This window comes from Protomyctophum parallelum (assembly GCF_964188405.1).
Source record: "Protomyctophum parallelum genome assembly, chromosome: 20".
In the NCBI taxonomy this organism is placed as follows: Eukaryota; Metazoa; Chordata; class Actinopteri; order Myctophiformes; family Myctophidae; genus Protomyctophum; species Protomyctophum parallelum.
Window position 1 is genome coordinate 33,477,538 of NC_139718.1, and position 18,093 is coordinate 33,495,630.

General features: G+C 45.5%; 1 protein-coding gene across 1 annotated transcript in view; it reads right to left on the reverse strand.

The window, feature by feature from the left end:
* The window catches only part of babam2 (BRISC and BRCA1 A complex member 2), a 102,483-nt gene that overhangs the window by 18,314 nt on the left and 66,076 nt on the right, over positions 1 to 18,093 (reverse strand). The window contains exon 7 of the mRNA XM_083792880.1: positions 9,177 to 9,286. Coding sequence (XP_083649006.1) covers positions 9,177 to 9,286 — 110 coding nt within the window. The remainder of the gene's footprint in view (positions 1 to 9,176; positions 9,287 to 18,093) is intronic.

Below are 18,093 nucleotides of genomic sequence, written 5' to 3' on the forward strand. Positions count from 1 at the left end.
TGCTATTTTTCAATAGCTAAAGTATAACATAATGCTTTGAAACACCAACAGGGGTTCCCGCCCAGAATGCGTTAAGAGCAAAGCAGGGAAAACTGCACTTGAGGTTGGCGTCAGATCTGATCTCTAAAAGCAAGTCTGAGAGAGTGAAGATTAGCCCACACGTCTTAAAATGTGCAAGGCCACATTTGAGCAGATTATGACGGCCCACGGGGATAAAACGGGATTAAAACAATTAACATATTAACGATTAACGATACCCACATGTAAACATCGGTCATAAGTACAAGTGATGAAACATGTTTTAGAGGCTATTTTTACACAGATATGAATATGAGGTGTGCCTTGAGATTTTGACCTGCCCTTTGGTGTGACTTGTCTTGGGCACAAAAGGTTTGAAAAGGTTTTAACATGCTTCAGTGTTATTTATCCATTAAAGGGCAAATAGTTTCCTGTTACATTAATCATTACCACTCACGTGGGAGTGGTATTGTGGTGAAACTTCTATTCAAATGCAAAGCAATGTTCTACTGTAAAGTACTGTACTGTATGTGGCATTTATTTCTTCTTTTTTAAGATCTTCTCACCCACACCCACACACACACACACACACACACACACACACACACACACACACACACACACATGCTGTGCCAGTGACAAGGCTCCATATGACTTCATCAACCCAAGAGATTATCCAGCAGTGACTCAGGTGGATGGTGGTGACGAAGCGTTGATTATATTTGCTGGCGTTTTATGCCAGTGCACACGAGTATGACAGTGCAAATACCAGTGACAGTATGAGGAGAAGATAAGGACTCGCCTTGTGAGAGGGACGCCATGCAGGGCGCGTCATTACTAAATGGAGAGATAAAGATGGGAATGGTACAGTATGTTTTGGTTGATTGTGTAGCAGTACATACAGTACAGTACTGTGGGTCTGCTGGGTGTCTGCTTCTCACTCGGTATGTGGATAAGGCTCTTTTTTTCTTTTCTTTTTCTTTTTAGAATTTTCATCCCACGATTTTGAAACCCATTTTTTCACCCAGTGTCAATTATCTAATGTAATCCTGGGCGCTACACTTCCTCTGCCAACCTGGGGGGGGCAGCGGACTGACCTCATGCTTCCTTCTATGCATGAGGAGTCCAAGCTGCTTCTTTACACCTGACGGGGACTAGTGTCCGCCCTGAGACTGGGAGGTCGGGGTTCGATCCCCGGACGGCCGGGTCATACCAAAGACTGTAAAAATGGGACCCAATGCCTCCCCGCTTGGCACTCAGCATCACGGATTGGATTGGGGGGGGGGGGGAGGGGGGGGTAAGATTCGGTTCCGGATCGCAACCCCATAGCTTTAACTGAGCTACATTTACACAGATGGACAGAGCAATAAAACACAGACCACCTGGTACGAATGAAACAGTGGCACCACCACCGTTGATTACTAAATAAATAGGAATCATTCATGCAGCACATTTCTGACTGTTGTTGTTTCCCAAAACTAAAATGTAATCTAATACAAATTCAAGGACTTCTAAAAACAAACGCACGCATGCGCACACGCACACACACACACACACACACACACACACACACACACACACACACACACACACACACACACACACACACACACACACACACACACACACACACACACACACACACACACACACACACACACACACACACACACACCACGTAGAGGCAGATGCAGAAACACAAGTGCAATGCAGCCTAAAACTGTCTTTCTGTGTCGATTTGTCTGGGCTCCTAAATCTGGTTTGCGGGCAGAGATGGTGCCCAGCCCACTCAATTATTTTATGCAATGTGGGAAGATGCATCCAACTTGTCCCATGGGCAGCGTACAATCACGTAAACAAGAGGTATGAAGCGATAAGAATGGAAGTACAACGGACGAGATCTGCTTGAGAAACGGTGAAGGTCGAGGAACAAGACCAAAGGAAAGAAAGAAGAAAAGAAGAATGATTTCACACTATTCTACAGCAAACTGCAGAGCTAAGCGTCTGTGGAAAAGTAGCTTGCAAAGTTTAAATCTCATAATGAGCCAGATAAGTTTTGACCTATACGTGGACAGGCTTGATAGAGCAGTTGTCGGAATTGGATGTTACATGTAGGTTCTGATAACATCTAATCTAATCTCTTGTGCTATTATGTAAAAGAAGAAAATCAACAAAGTGTCCTGTCCTGTGTTTGAGTGAAGTGTACTTTTTAAAGAAAATAAATCCGTAGAACCACAATGGATGACGGATGGAAAGTCTTCAGGACTATTTTGTGTTGTGCTCTTAGCCCCAGATGTATGACCGTACCTTGTGCAATTTACATTTCTGTCTAATAAAGTATTCAATCAATCAATCAATACCCTAACAACAACAACAACAGCTTTCCAGTTCATTGGGTCTGAGAATCAATAGGACGGATTATGTGCAAATTCCTCCTGTGCATCACTGTCTCAGTGTTAAATACAGCTGAACGGATGGACGTGCGCAGGGGGAGGAAATAGAGTGGCCTTAAGCCTCATGGAGGGATACCTATATCTGCAAAGTTAGTCCAGGAGAAGTGTTTGATGTCTTATGTAAAAAATGTTTAAGAACCCCACAGGGGACTATAGCGTAAAAAGGATGGATCCAGATCTCAGCAGAGATAATTGCACAATTCTCTTCAGTGCAGTCCCAGAGAGACATGGACCCACTTGACTCTGGTTTGATCACAGCGACCTAAAAGCCATGCTACCTACAGGAAATCTTGTTGTAGGCCAACATGTAGGAATCCAGGATGGAATCCATCCAGACCATGGACATTTCAATCAAACAATTACAATTTTAACTATGTATGATTCTGGCTTTCAGCCTGGTGTGTGCCGACGGTAGCATATTATATATTGTGATTTAGCTTGGAAAAACGGTATAGCACTGACTGTGTTGCCCATTTTCTTGGCAAAGGTTGTTCACCTTCTGCATGTACGGCATTTGATATAAACCGAATTAAAGCACTAATGGCACGAGTGTGCCATTAAACAGTTAAGATTATTTAAATTGTGACAGCAGGAGAAGAGGATATTTAAAAAATAAAAATAAATAAAATGCAATTTAATTTTGATCCGCAGGAGGTATAGTAGATGAAACCCGGTTTTCACTTACCAAAATTTTGTTTAAAAATTAATTATTATTGTAGCTACGCTGTGTGGATAAAATCCTGCATTGTTCACTTAGTGTATGTAGGCCAGCTCATTATAACAATAAACTAGAACAATGTGGACAGAAGACAACTCGCAATGCATGATCAGAGGATTAAAAAAGAATACCGGAATGCAGGTGCCGTGTTAACTACCTATACCTACCAAATGAACACTGTCTGAGCAGCAACCGAAAAACCGAAAATCTAACCTCCTCCTCCTAGTCTGAGGTCTCTGTGAATCAATATAGATTCCACAGGAAGAGCAGCCGATACGGAGGTACAGTACGGGGGGGGGGGTGCTCCAGTCTACAGTACAGGCATCGGTAAAAACGTGGGTGTCAGTCGACATTTTTCACCGTTTTATTTTCCTTTATTTTCCGCTCTCGTCTCCCCTGGCTGCTCCGCAGCCAGAAAACATTACCGGGTGATGGTTTCGTTTGAAGACGGAGAAAGGAAGGGAAAATAAAAAAAAGTGAGAGAGAGAGAGAGAGAGAGAGAGAGAGGAAGGCAACAAGGGTATAACATGGTAGCTCAGGGGACTTATGAGTTTGGTTACGGAGTCCTTCAGAGCCAAGCGGCCGCTGAAGGGATAGAGGGAAGTGAGATATCAAACGTCTCCGGAGTGACGAGCAGAGAGGTGGAAGAGAGAAGAAAGGAGAGAGAGAGGGGGAGAGAGAGAGGGAGAAACAACACCCCCCCCCCCCCCCCCCAAACCCCTCGCCGCGCGTTCATCTATATATTTTTTTACTTTCCCTCCCTCTCCTTTCCTCGCCCGCGTTTCAGCCGAAGCGAGGAGCGACCTTGCCGGGTAGAGCGCGGCGCTTCTTCTCTCTCTTTTAAGTCCCACTCACTCCCTCTCCGCTCCCTTTGAGGATCAGCCAGAGGGATCAGCAGGAGAGGAGCGATGGAAATAGAGGATGGGAGAGAGACAGGGAGAGGGAGAGGGAGAGGGAGAGGGAGAGAGAGAGAGAGAGAGAGAGAGAGAGAGAGAGAGAGAGAGAGAGAGAGATGGAGGGAGATGAGAGCGAGCACGGCAGACATGGGAAAAAGAAATAAAGAAAGAACATAAAAAGAACAAAGGAGTAAGGGGGGGGGGGGGGGATGAGGCCGAGAGGAGACAGGTTATAAAATTGAAATCAATAAATGAAAACAAAAAATTAAAATTACATTAAACTCAGAAGAGAGATAGGGACAGAGCGAGAGGTCAGATGTGCTTTTATTCTCTCTCTCTTCACCAGGACCACGGTGTGTGCAGCGGCCAGTGGATACAGAATGGGCAGCCAGCCACACGAGAGTATACAGACTGACCAGCAACGGGTCAGTATATAAAAGGACACACACGTCAGATCTACAAGCCCACAACGTGTCACACCATGTGCGACTTGTTGAGGGCTATAGCGCACATTTCCTGTTGCGCGACTCCATCATCGCACCATTAAGTATAAGACAAGTCGGGCTATACCGAGTGGAAGCGCAGCAGCACCACTTCGACAACACTACGACCCAACACACGATAAACACTTAAACACACACACACACACACACACACACACACACACACACACACACACACACACACACACACACACACACACACACACACACACACACACACACACACACACAAACCTTGTCGGTTAAACACATTAATTTTACCCCCCCCACCCCCACACACACACACATACCCCGGGTCATGAATCAACATACACCCACACACAAGCACACAGGCACGGACACAAAACAGCAAAATGCACAAAAGCATGCTAGTATGCATGCATGCACATTGCACAGCCCCCTGATATGCATATCTGCAAATATCTCAGGACGAGAACGAGGGAGGGAAAAAAGAGAAGAGAAGAGGAGTACGGGGGGTGAGAACGAGAGCACGGCGGTTTCATGCAGATGCAGAACTACACAGAGCCTGTGTGTGTGTATGTGTCTATGTGTGTGTGTGTGTGTGTGTGTGTGTGTGTGTGTGTGTGTGTGTGTGCACGCTCTTCCTCGGAGGGCATTAGATAAGGCAGGTTCGTTCTGTAGCCTCCTCTTTTCTTTCTCTCTCTCTCTTGTCCTCTCCCGCGGAGCAGAGCGCTTCCCCCCTTTTTCCCTCTCCTCTCCTCTCCTCTCCTCTCCTCTCCTCTCCTCTCCTCTCCTCTCCTCTCCTCTCCTCTCCTCTCCTCTCCTCTCCTCTCCTCTCCTCTCCCCTCCCCTCCCCTCCCCTCCCCTCCCCTCCCCTCCCCTCCCCTCCCCTCCCCTCCCCTCCTCTCCTCTCCTCTCCTCTCCCCTGCCCGTAGCCTCCTTCTGTCTGTTCTCCTCATGCGAACAGCAGCAGGAGGAGATGGCCGCTAACGACGGCAGCCTCGTAGGGCAGCTTCAGTCTGGTCCGGGGGCGGACGGGGGGGGGGTCCGGGGCACAAGGTCACACAAGTCTCCGTCTGTCTGTATCGTTCTGTCTTTCTCGCGCACGCACGCATGCACGCACGCACGTTTGCATGCACACATGCGCATGCAAACGTCCTTCCTATTTCTGTCGCATGTCCCATTTCTCTCTCGCACGCACACGCGTGCACTCACACGCGCACACACACACTCACACGCGCACACACACAGTCTCTTTGTACATCATACTCTCACACGCAACATGTTTGTACACCGCTCCATTGTGCGTAGCACAACAGTAACACTAACAAGATGCAAGTGCTCGTGATGAAAAGCACTTGGCTGGCAATGAAGTGGACGAGCCATTAGCCGTTTGGAGAGGAGTCCTGCACCGGAACGCATGCAAAACATCCACTGCATTTTCACACATCCAGCCAACATCCAGCCAACATACAGTAGTGATGTAAATATGTTTTAAGATGAATGGGTCACGGGGACCCAGGGGTGGTCTTTAAGATGGGTCCCAGGGACATTTTATGAGTCCTACTTGACAATGATGTTAGAGTACAGTACTGAGTACAGAATTGCATTCCCAGGACCCCCTGTGGATGACATGATTGCATCCTTTCTCAATTTAGTGAGTCTAAACTAAAGTATGCAGGATGCAGGCTATTTGCATCTCTGCAGTTATATCTTACGTGGAGAATTACCTGTTGTGCAGAGGGAAGGAAGGGGAAAGAACAACAACAACAAGAGAGTGAGCATTTGACTACAGGAAGAGATAACCCCCCCAAAGAGAAAAACAGAGAGAAAGTCAAAAGAGACTGCGAAATGACGACAAAAGGAGATTGGGGTGAGAGGGGTTACAGAGAGAGAGAGATAGAGAGAGAGTGAGAGAGAGAGAGAGCACACAGAGGCCTTAACCTGGTGTGACGGGGCGTGTGCTCGTAAATAAACATCAGACCGAGATTATTCTGAGCACGAACGCCCAGACTGTGGCGCCCCGAGGTCCATACCTGACATACACACACGTGAACCCAACTGCACGCACACACACACACGCACGCACGCACGCACGCACGCACGCACACACACACAAACACACAAAGAATGTACTCTTACGCAAACACACAGAAGACAAACAGACTCGAACCAACGCTCACATGCATAGATGGCGTAGCGCGTATGAGCACAAATGCCCAATGAAGAGAGGAGAGTCCGCACACAGATTTGCTCCAAGGTGTTTGCTTTTTATTCAAAACACCATAATTAATACACACAAATGCCCAATGACACAAAACCAATACACGTGCACACGTGCGCAGACATGCATGCATGCACGCACAGCACACATACAAACACATGCATACTGTATATGCATGTGTATCTGACACACCTGAACGCACCCATATGCATTACCATTGCAGAGTGCAGACACACACACCCCCACACACACACACACACACACACTCTAAATGTGCCAGACAGACAGACACAATACAATGCTAAATTACACACTCACACAGTGTCCACCACAGACGCACATCAACTATTCTGTACAAAGCACACAGACACACACTCACGTCTCACGCACACACCCGTTTGTATTACTATACTTTTTTAGGGATTTCAGGACGACATTGAAAACGACAGATCTACAAGCTCGCAATGTGTCACAGTTGTGAGCTTGAAGATCGCCTATTTGTCAGTGTGAGACATCGCCACACAACTATAAGTATAAAATAGGGAAAGGTTTGAACTCCAACCTCCGAAAACTTCATCTCTAATCGCTTTTCGTCGACACTTTGTGAGCTTGTAGATAGGCTATTTGAACTATTCAAACGAAGAGGGGAAATAAACAGTTGGGCGTGTGCAGGTAGCTATGAGGATTTACAGCAAGACACACGTTCTTGTTCATAGGAGAGCATTGTAGCTCTAGACACCCAACGATGGTAGTACTGTGCAAAAAGCATGGAATACGGTTGTGTATATATTACAGCAGGGGTTTTCAACAGGTGGTCCGTGGACCACTGGTGGTCCGTGGAGGTATTGCATGTGGTCCCTGACCATGCATTTAGTAATGTAGCAAAGTGACGATTTTGTATTTTCTTCCATGGAACAGTGCACTGAACGTCTGTGCACTGTTCCTTGGAAATGTGTCAATGTTATCAGAATTACTGGGAAGTCTGAGGTTAAGAAATTCCACAGAAAAGGCAGTTAGAATCTCAAGAAGTGTACCAGCTTGCCTGATTGAGTCATCATTATTAGGAAATGTTCCCATATAATGATGTCATCATGTGCTATATCTTGCACGTATTTGCCATTTTTACTATATATATATATATTACTATTATTACTATTATAAACTATTATAAATAGTTCAAATAGCCGATAATAGCCATAATGTATGGATGTAGATCTGCTAGTTGAACTATTTTAAAATATTTTTCAAGATAGTAAAATATGGAAAAAAAAGTTTAGGGATAAAGGTTAAGGCACGCCCAAGATATAGGGCCACATGTGTCAGTACTGTATCAGTTAAGTCCGTGGACCATCGTTTGAGAAACAGTATAAGACATGGGATGCATTCCATAACAAGTGTTACGAAAGCACTAATCTTAGCCCATATCCCATTACAACACAACAGTGTTCCCCAGGTTGATCCTTAGTCAAGGTGGTGGTCCCTGGTTCACAATCGGTTGAAAACCCCTGTATTACAGGAAACTCCCGTTAAACTTACCAACAAACTCCGGTAAACTCCTGTAATGTACCATCACACCTGTATATTACCGTATATTACAGTATATGCCTGCTAAACTTGAGGTTTACGGGCAAATCTAGTGCCCGTAATTGCCCGTTAACGTTTCTTTTTTGCGGCTTTCGCCTTTTATTTGATATTTTTTATAGAGGGACAGACGGTAGGCTGACAGGAAGTGGGGGAGAGAGATGGGGGAGTGACATGCAGTAAGGGCCGTCGGGATCGGGAGTGGAACCAGCGGCACACTGCCAGGCTCAGGCTATACCGGCCAAGGTGCCTGGACCGCTGAGCCACGGCCCAGGCCCCGTTAACACCTCTTTTCACGCAGTGTACTATGACAGTACTAACTAAAACCAACCTAATCCAACAGTCAGTTTAACCCAGTGGTTCCCAAACTTTTTCATGTCAAGGACCCCCAAGTTGACACTATACAGTAATTGGCCCGTGGACCCCCATTTGAAAAGATATGATTCTCAACCCGTTTAATTTGAAGGACCCCCAGTTTGACATTCATTAGGCTACAGACCCCCATTTAATGGCATTTCTATCTCTGGGACCCCCAATTTATATTGTAAAATCAATGTTAATTTAACTCTGAGAGTGTACAAATGGAACCAAATTGGACCCGGGACCATTTGGTTCCATTTGTACACTCTCAGAGTTACAGGCCCATAAGGGTCCGTTTGGCTCCAAACTATCATTTAGCTGGGGACTCGGCCTGAAACTCCCTCAAGGACCCCTGGGGGTCCCCAGACCCTACATTGGGAACCACTGGTTTAACCGACCGATGGATGGATGAATACATGACTGCACACACGCTAGGCTAGACTAATCAATCAACGCACTTACTGTTCGATGCTGGGGGACAGGTACAGCTTAGGGAATACTTGGGTGGCCTCGGCGTCTTCAAAACTGACCGACAGCAAGGCCACATCTTCTCCGGGATCCAACGCCGTGTCCTGAGAAAGAGAATTAGATTAGATTAAAAAAATCAACCAATCAATAACCTGCGATAGTGGTCACACAAATGTCAGACCAGAAGAACAGTATAGCCTGGGCCAGACCTACAGGTATCACCGCGTAGATACTGTATTAGTCTGGAATCTCTGCGTGGAACCTGGACTCCCAAGGGGTGGATTAAAAACAATACCTCTGTTGATAAACCCGCCCCATATTTGCAATCTGGTTCTTGATTGGTGCCCCACAACTTCAGGGGCAGAAAAATCCGATCACAACCGAGCGGGGTCAGACTAATCTGCCAAGGGCTTTTTTTTGGCGTCATAGTCATCTGGTTTCCAGGCTAGAAGAACAGTTTTGAAGACGTGGCCTGTATGAACACAGCCAAGACATGGCAGCATCCACGCCTGCCGTTTGAAAACACCAAACTGGGTGGTGGTCGTGGAGAGGGAGGCACACACCACCAGAAGGTCCTGGGTTCAATTCCCGCTCGGGGCGCTGTGGGTGCTGGCGGCGTGTTTCCTCCTCAGCGTCATCAGTGCCCATACCCGAGGCGGGGTTGGCGAACGGGCCTTTCTGTGTGGAGTTTGCATGTTCTCCCCGTGTCCCCTAGGGTAGGTACCCTCACAAAAAATATGCAGCAATCCTGGTCTCTAAACTGCCTCACCCTGGCCAGCCGGGGCGCCTGATGGAGGGGAAAGGAACTGGTTGGAATAACGTGTTCCTTCCACGCTCTATGTCCAACCAGGAGCAACTTGGACACTCAGGCATGAAGGAAGCATGAGTTCAAGTCCGTTGCTCTCCCCATGTCCCCCAGACTAGGTTGAAAAATCGTGGGATAAAGATTATAAAATAAAATAAATAAACATCTGTTTCACTTCACGCCAAATTAAGTCGGACAGCTGCGACACGAGACTGAAACCGAGGAGGACGGGGAGCTCCAATCAACTCATGTGTGAGGCGGATATACTGTACTGAGGGTCACACGGAGCTACGTCCTGCGATAACCTCCCCCCCCCCCGTCCAGCTCTCCCTCGTTTTTGTTATTTTCCCTAGAGTGTGGCCGCTTAGCAAGGGAGCCCTGTCATTAGAACGATTCAAAATCATGCAGTACTCTGGGCTCTCTCTCACTCTCTCTCTCTCTCTCTCCAGAATGGGGCTCGACGGCATTATAATCAAATGTCTCACAGATGGTTTGAACTCGTCCGTTTGTGAAAATCGCGGCCCTCTGTTGGCGAGAGCAACCCTCCGCAGCACCATGCGCCATCTATGGGCAGAGGCGCAGCAGAGCAACCAGCTCACAGCTCCACAGCCGCCGTCGTGTCCAACCTCGTTAACCAACTAAGCGCAGAGGTATATGCTTAAGAGAAGGCGGAGACGTCAGTCGATACGCGTGAAACAAGCAGCCCAGTGGGCCGAAAGGAAAATTTGCTCATTTGGGCATCCCCCCCCCCCCCCCCCCCCACAAATGGAGCAGCATTAATTGTTTTGCATGCAAGCTAATTGTTATCACTCTTGGGTTTGATTTCAAGGATTTGTTCACACACGACGCTCCAGGCGATTAGACATAACATTTCTTCACATCACTGGGTTCCATCTTTGATGAAGATGATTACAATTTACACATTATAGGATTCAAACGATTCCATTAGCCATGACACTGATAATAAAATCTCAAAGTAATCCGTACAAACAACAAAAAAACAATTATTACAGAGGATCACAGACAAAACCATCTATTTATCATCGTACTAATTTATCATGATGTCAATGCTGAGCAACTTCAAACATTGAGAACTTTTGTGATTTTGCATAAAAGGTCAGGATTGCTAGCCTCGTAAGTTGTGTTAATTATTATTCAATTGTTCTCAAATAGAAACTTTAATCAAAAATATGTTTTTGTAACTAGAAAATGTTGCAAGTTTTATTTTTGTAAAATATCGGTCAAAACATCGGCAATCAGGGTTCTAGGACTCTCCAATATCAGGATAGGCGTCAGACACATAAATGTGGCATCGGACGGGCTGTGGTCCTAGGTTGTTTGTGACTGAGTGTATGTCTGTTTCCTGGCTGTTTTTATGGAGCACAACATTGAATTGCCCTCACGGACTAATAAAGTGCTATTGTATTGTATTGTATAAATCATAACAATGGCTCTCTGCAACTGTCAGGCTTTCCTTCTTCTTGTCACGGCAGATATAATGAATCTTTCAAGCGAGCTCATAGCCCAATTGTCACAAACCGAAAATAGCAGATCTACAAGCTAACAACGCATCAAATCCACGATGCGGATATAAATCACTCCCATCTCTTCCAAAAGCTTTGAATGCTTGAATGTCTGAAATTCAGCTCCTAATAGTCAAGATAGATAAATGCAGAGGAGAGGACACATTGTGTGAAAATGTCCTGTGGGGGCGCGCGCAGGCCTAGTGGTCCAGGCACATGCCACATGCACTGGCCTGACAGTGTGTCGCATGTTCGAGTCCCGTTCATGACGACCTTAGCTGCATGTCTCTCCCCTTCTCTCTCTCCCTCTTTCATGTCAATCTCCACTTGAAACTATCAATATAGGCAGAAAAGTTAAAAATCTAAAAAATCTTTGACAAATCTGTGACAAAACGAATACCCCAAGAGAAAGGGACCAAATTATATTAAAAAAATAACGCATATCAACCCGTGTTTTCTACTCGTCATTTTCAGAGCCTCCAAATGACAGATGGGTAGATGGCAAAAGAGCTGAAAATAGGGAATTTGGAATCGCAACGTGTTGCTTAACCCATTAAGACCCGAGGATGATTCTACAAATGTTTAAAAAACGGTTTTCTGAGAAACTTATGTTGCTATATCAGTGGTGCTGATTTCAAGCCAAGGACCCGGAGAATTATATGTACTAGTCCTTACCCGTTCTGAATATATGAACAGCAAATGATATTCAGTGTGGGTAATGCGATGTAATAGATCACATTACTGATAGGCAGGGAATAGTTTACAGATGATCTTGGGAAGTTGGGTTATAGGCACAAAAGTATAGGCTAATATGGATGGATGGATGGATGGATAGATAATGTTGCTGGTGGCCAACCCTAACGGCTACCCTAACCCTAACCGATAACCCTAAGGGCTGCTGGTGAACCGAGCAAATGAAAACAAAAGCCTACGGGGCACCCGCACTCTTATAACTTCTTCCCCGTTATGAGCCTACACACCTGAGGGGGGCAAGTGGACTGTAGGACATAATGTTATAGTTGTAGATTTTCCTATGCAAGTCAATGGGAAAAATGTATTCACTAATAGATGCTATAGTACAATCATAAGTACACCATTGATGTGTGATGTATATTTGTTGGTAATATTCTGCATAGAAATAAAGCTATTGAATATTTTCACTTTTGGTGCACTTTGTAGACGGTCCCTAACCGCTCAGCTGACCGTCTGCTGCCCATAGAGATGCATATACTGTACTGTATTAAAGTCGGAGGTTGGCTTTTGTGCTTTATCTAATCAGGATAAGAATGAGACGTTTTTTGTGATTTAGGGATGTGTGTTTCCCTTCCGTCGAGTGGTGGCTTAAATTATTGATATGTTCTGATCCAACAGAGCCACCCCGATAGATAATCATTCCGTTGTGATCGTGGCCGTGTTGTTCAATGTTTCACATTACTGTAGGTGCAGGAAAGATGAGATCTGTAACTGCGCGACGCACGTCGTCAGTGACCAGGCATGTCACCCGCGTTTGGTTTGAAGTTATAATATGAAGTGACGTTCAAACATTGCATTGCAAAGTGGTTAAATAACCGTAGTAGGCTATGCGCCGTGTGTAACAGCTGCCTGTCTCTGTCTGCCACAATGGTGCCTGCGCTGTGTTTCCCTTCCGTCGAGTGGTGGCTTAAATTATTGATACTAGTCCTTACCCGTTGTATGGACAATTTCCCCCCATAAATATATTTAATTGCTCTTCATTTTAACTTGTATAATATATTTGTATACACACAGATGGAATGGCATTTGTATGTCTGTTAAATGTGAGAGTGTAAATGGGTCAATTGTATACGCTGTCTCTGAGTTACATGAGACCCCCATTACTATTGTAAAAGCAGTAGCGAAAGTGCACGCACACGTGTGTTGCGAAATTAGCGAGACACACACACGCGTGCGTTGCGAAGGTAGCGAGACACGCACACACACACGTGCGTTGCGATTTTTTTTGGCATGGAGAGATGTGTGCTAATAGTGTGGCTCCGTCGGAGATAGACCACGGACAAATAAACGGGTTTTTATTCACTAATAAATTCATTATTAATGTTATTGAAAAAATGGCTCCGTTAAGACCTCCATACAAATAACCTTAGTAGGCTATGCGCCGTGTGTAACAGCTGCCTGTCTGCCACAATGGTGCCTGTGCTGTTTTTACCCGTGTGTGGTTTGAATCGTCAATCGCCTGTCTGTGCAAAGGGGGATCCCGGTCACTGTGAAGGCCGTAGTACTGTAAATATGACATGAATATGAATGCAAAGTAGTGGTTCAAGGTTGATGTGTGGACAGGCTAGCTGTTGCTGCTGTGCATGGTGAGATGTGTGCAAACGGTGTGGATGTCTGGCCTCTGTGCTGGTGGAGAAGTGTGACGATTATGACGTCACAGCAACTTTGCCCGTGGGATCGTGTGGTGATGTAAAAACAATATCTGTACAGTAAATATGACAGTTGCGTCGGTAAAATGTAGCCCAGCTGGATTCTGGGAGCATGCAGATTTTTTTTGCCATGGAGAGATGTGTGCTAATAGTGTGGCTCGGTCGGAGATAGACCACGGACAAATAAACTGGTTTTTATTCACTAATAAATTAATTATTAATGTTATTGAAAAAATGGCTCCGTTAAGACCTCCATATAATTATGGTCCATGCCTGTGTGAAAACTGGGAGCGATTGGTGCAGGCAATGAGGAGATACGCCGGTGTTTCTGACATTCATTCAGACAGACATTCATTCAGACATTGACTGAATTATAGTATGATTTGGCCGCCGACCCCCAACTCAAAATATGTTGTTCCAGGGACCCACAGAAGCAACGATTTGAGTTAAAAATGTCTGCTTTAAAAAATAAATATATATATTAAAAGATTTGCACACATTTTCACGAGTAAAGGTTAAAGTGGTTAAAATCTAAAGTGACAAAGATTGTAATGGGTTCATAGAATCACTGTAGTCAACTAAAAAGCACTCCCTCTGAGTAAAGCTTGAGGCTTTAGCCATTGATAATATGGGACAGATGGGAATAGGTACGGAGCTGAGGGTTTAGGAGGAGAGAGGGCGAGTGTAATTCGGAGGGGGGGGGGGGGGGGGGGGGGGGTGTAGCTTTGTTCAAGTTTGTAGCTGTCGGGTCCCATTCCCTCTTCTTTGAAGGTGATTTAACTTGTGCCCTTTTTAAGGATCATTCCGGAGTATTATCGGGCCGACGCCAAAACAAGAGCGAGATGGAAGGGGCCATTAAGAAAACACGGGGTTCTTTGGCATTGGACCCGACAGCCAGAGAGAGGCTTCTCGTGGAAGTGATTCAGACTTATCTCCTCACGGCAGACGGCGAGGAGCTGTCACAAGTCATACACCGTCAGTGGAAAGGAGGAACAAACTAAAATAACAGGAGACACAACCACCCCCCCCCCCCCCCCCACACACACACACACACACACACACACCCCCTCCCGAACTTTGGGATAGTGCTAAGGTAGATATTGTGTGGCTGTCAGGTGGAAACCGTGTACGTACAAAGCCGTTCCCTTTTTTCCCCCATATATATTTTTTTTTAAACGGTTTAAAATAGTGAAACTTGTACTTGTAGTACTTTTGTGCAACATTATTGATGATATTAAAAAACACAAAATGTAAAAGAATATGGAGATAGAGGTTTCTGCGATATATGTGTGTGTATTGTGAAAGGTGTGTGACACAGAGGACATGGAAAAAAAGAAACATGGGTCAGACATGGGACAGAGTTTTCTCACAGGAGGTTATAGGGGAGAGAGACAGAAAGAGAGACGAAGACGGCTTGTTGGGGAGTGTTCACTCGCCGTCATGCTGTTTCATGGCACTGCCCCGGGACTGACTGCCAATGAAGAAGTGAACATGCCAAAGTTGAGCGAGAAGTATACGTTTCCACGAGTACAAGAGGTTTATGTTGTGTCATACTGTGCAAGCCAAGCCGTGGCTCATGGCTCACAGCTCCAATTAAATAGTATTTAGGACTAATAAGCCACAGCTTGGCTTGGTATAAATTAGGCTTCACTAAAGCATCCTTTTCAGATTCACAACCATGAAAAGATGGGGGGGGGCATATGTTGAGTCCGACGTACAAATAGTCCGACATATGTGGCCGGTCAAGACTCAACAGTGGCTCCAACATATGTGGCCGGTTAAGACTCACCCATGGATCCGACCTACGTAGCCGGCCAAGACACATACGTGGCCAGTTAAGACACATACGTGGCCAGTTAAGACACATACGTGGCCAGTTAAGACACATACGTGGCTTCCCCGTGCAGTTAGGTTAGGGTTTGGTGTAGGGTGTCGGACGATTGCGTGTCAGACTGTTAGGACGTCGGACCAAAGACATGTACCTGAAAAGATCACTGCTTTTTTGTTATGAATAAATGAGCCCAATAAACCACAGCTCTCACACCTCTAACATGCCATCGGAAACTTTGTGAATTTGAAAAGATTTTGAGGTCACCATGTCAGTGTCACCTTGTTTCACCTAAACATGGGGGTCACCAGCTACTTCTATTCACCTAAAAGGAGCAAGGAGTGTAGATTGGGAGAGCGCAATGTGTGTGGAACTTCCATTATCTTCCACAGTTGAGACAGTTCCCCTTCCATGCTGAACAGGCGGCCCCGACCAAACAGTAGCAGTAGCTAGCATTGCAACAGCGACAAGGATGGTTACTGTCTTCTGTTTTGTTTGCTTGGCCAAACCGGAGGGCATTGGACTCTGGCCTCTGTGGTGTGGTGGTGGACAAGTGTTTTACCTATGCCCAGAGAAAAATAAAACTCAAAATGCAAAGTGCTCATGTTGGTGCAGTTCACTGCTTGGTGGTGAAAACCACCAATTATTTTAATAAGTTTGCTAAACTCCACACTTCTACAGGAACCTTACAGATAATCTAAAAAGAGCTAAACCACGAAATGTGCCTCGATAACAATTCAAAACATTTTCAGAAATATCCCTTTACTAAAGCACACTGTATTGAACCATACGGTTTTCATACATTAAGATATGGCCCTTCCTTTCATGGAATAATCGCTCCCCCTCTCTCCGGAGAACATGACAGTGGAGGTTAGAAGAAATTGCTTCCATTATCTAACGCTACAGGACATTTGACTGTACTGCTGGAGAAAGAGACTAACGTCAGCTCATGTTGGTGCAGTTCACCGTTTGGTGGTGAAAACCAACAATTATTTTGCTAAACACTTCTACAGAAACCTTACAGAGAATCTAAAAAGAGCTAAACCACGAAATGTATACCTCGATAACAATTTAAACATTTTCAGAAATATCCCTTTACTTGTAAAAAAAAATGTAAAGGTCTTAGGTGATTAAGGTAAACTTCTAGCAGCAGTAAACAGCAAAAAAATGCATTTTACGATTGTATGCTCACACATATTTAGTGTCCTTTTAACCAAATTGACTTGGGGCCATGCGCGTCTTGCTTATGTAAAGGAGCAACATCATTAAAAATACCTTCAATTCCACAGGCCATAGGCAGGGCCTTAATGAAGAGACTTCTTCACTGGGAGTAATGAGGCGCTCATAAGTCCCAGGTCAGTGGACTGAGAGGAAAGAAGGAAGTCCTTCAGGGGCGCTCGCTGGACGCTAAGGCACTATTTACTACACACCCGGGGAGGACGTGACTCAGTAGCTCAAAGAGTGGCTGCAGAAAGACGATGGACTGAAGTAAGAGAGGGAGAGAGTATGTGTGTGTGTGTGTGTGCGCTTGTAGGGTTCCCCTAAGTAAGAACATGCACGTCGCCACAAACAACCACACTTCGATCATGACCTGCCTTGCATCCTTTTCGCTCTCTCTCTCACGCTTGCACACACACACACACACACACACACACACACACACACACACACACACACACACACACACACACATTCCTTCTGTCCGCCCTTGTATCTGTTGATGCCCCGGCCTCTGGCATCTCCTCCGTGTCACATGTGACAGGTTGGAGATGTGACAGCTGTCCTTACGCCAAAAACCAAGTCCAGCTAAAGTCACAACACACGCACAGAGTAAAGAGGGGTTCTCTGCAGGCGGGGGCACTAGGAAGGAGGTGAGGGCGCTTTTGTCCGCCTTCTTCAACCCAACTTTAAATGTCACGGTCAACATAATGGGGCGGCTTGAGTGACAGGAGAACTGTTGAGTAAGGACATGTCCAGCTCCTGGCCTAGCTATGAGAGTCCCTGTTTGTATACTGGCCACAGCACTTCGCCCCGCAAAGACACCTCCCAGGAGGTCCTGTTAACTCATTTACCGCCCATATTTAATCGCCTTTTCACACCTTTTTAATATGTATTGATTATGGTTCACAACTGTGAACATACACGCTCATGAGACGGTGCAATGAAAAAGAAAGAAGAAAAGAAAAAGAAAAACACGGAAATGAAAATACCGCTGGCTTATGCCGTCTATGAGGACACCGATTTTAGTATCATAATATCTCAGATTATTCTATTTGGGTCAAAACAAGTGCGGCTCAATTCTCTAAACGATATGATCCTCCTGGTTATAAAAAGTGTGTTTTGGGTGGATTAA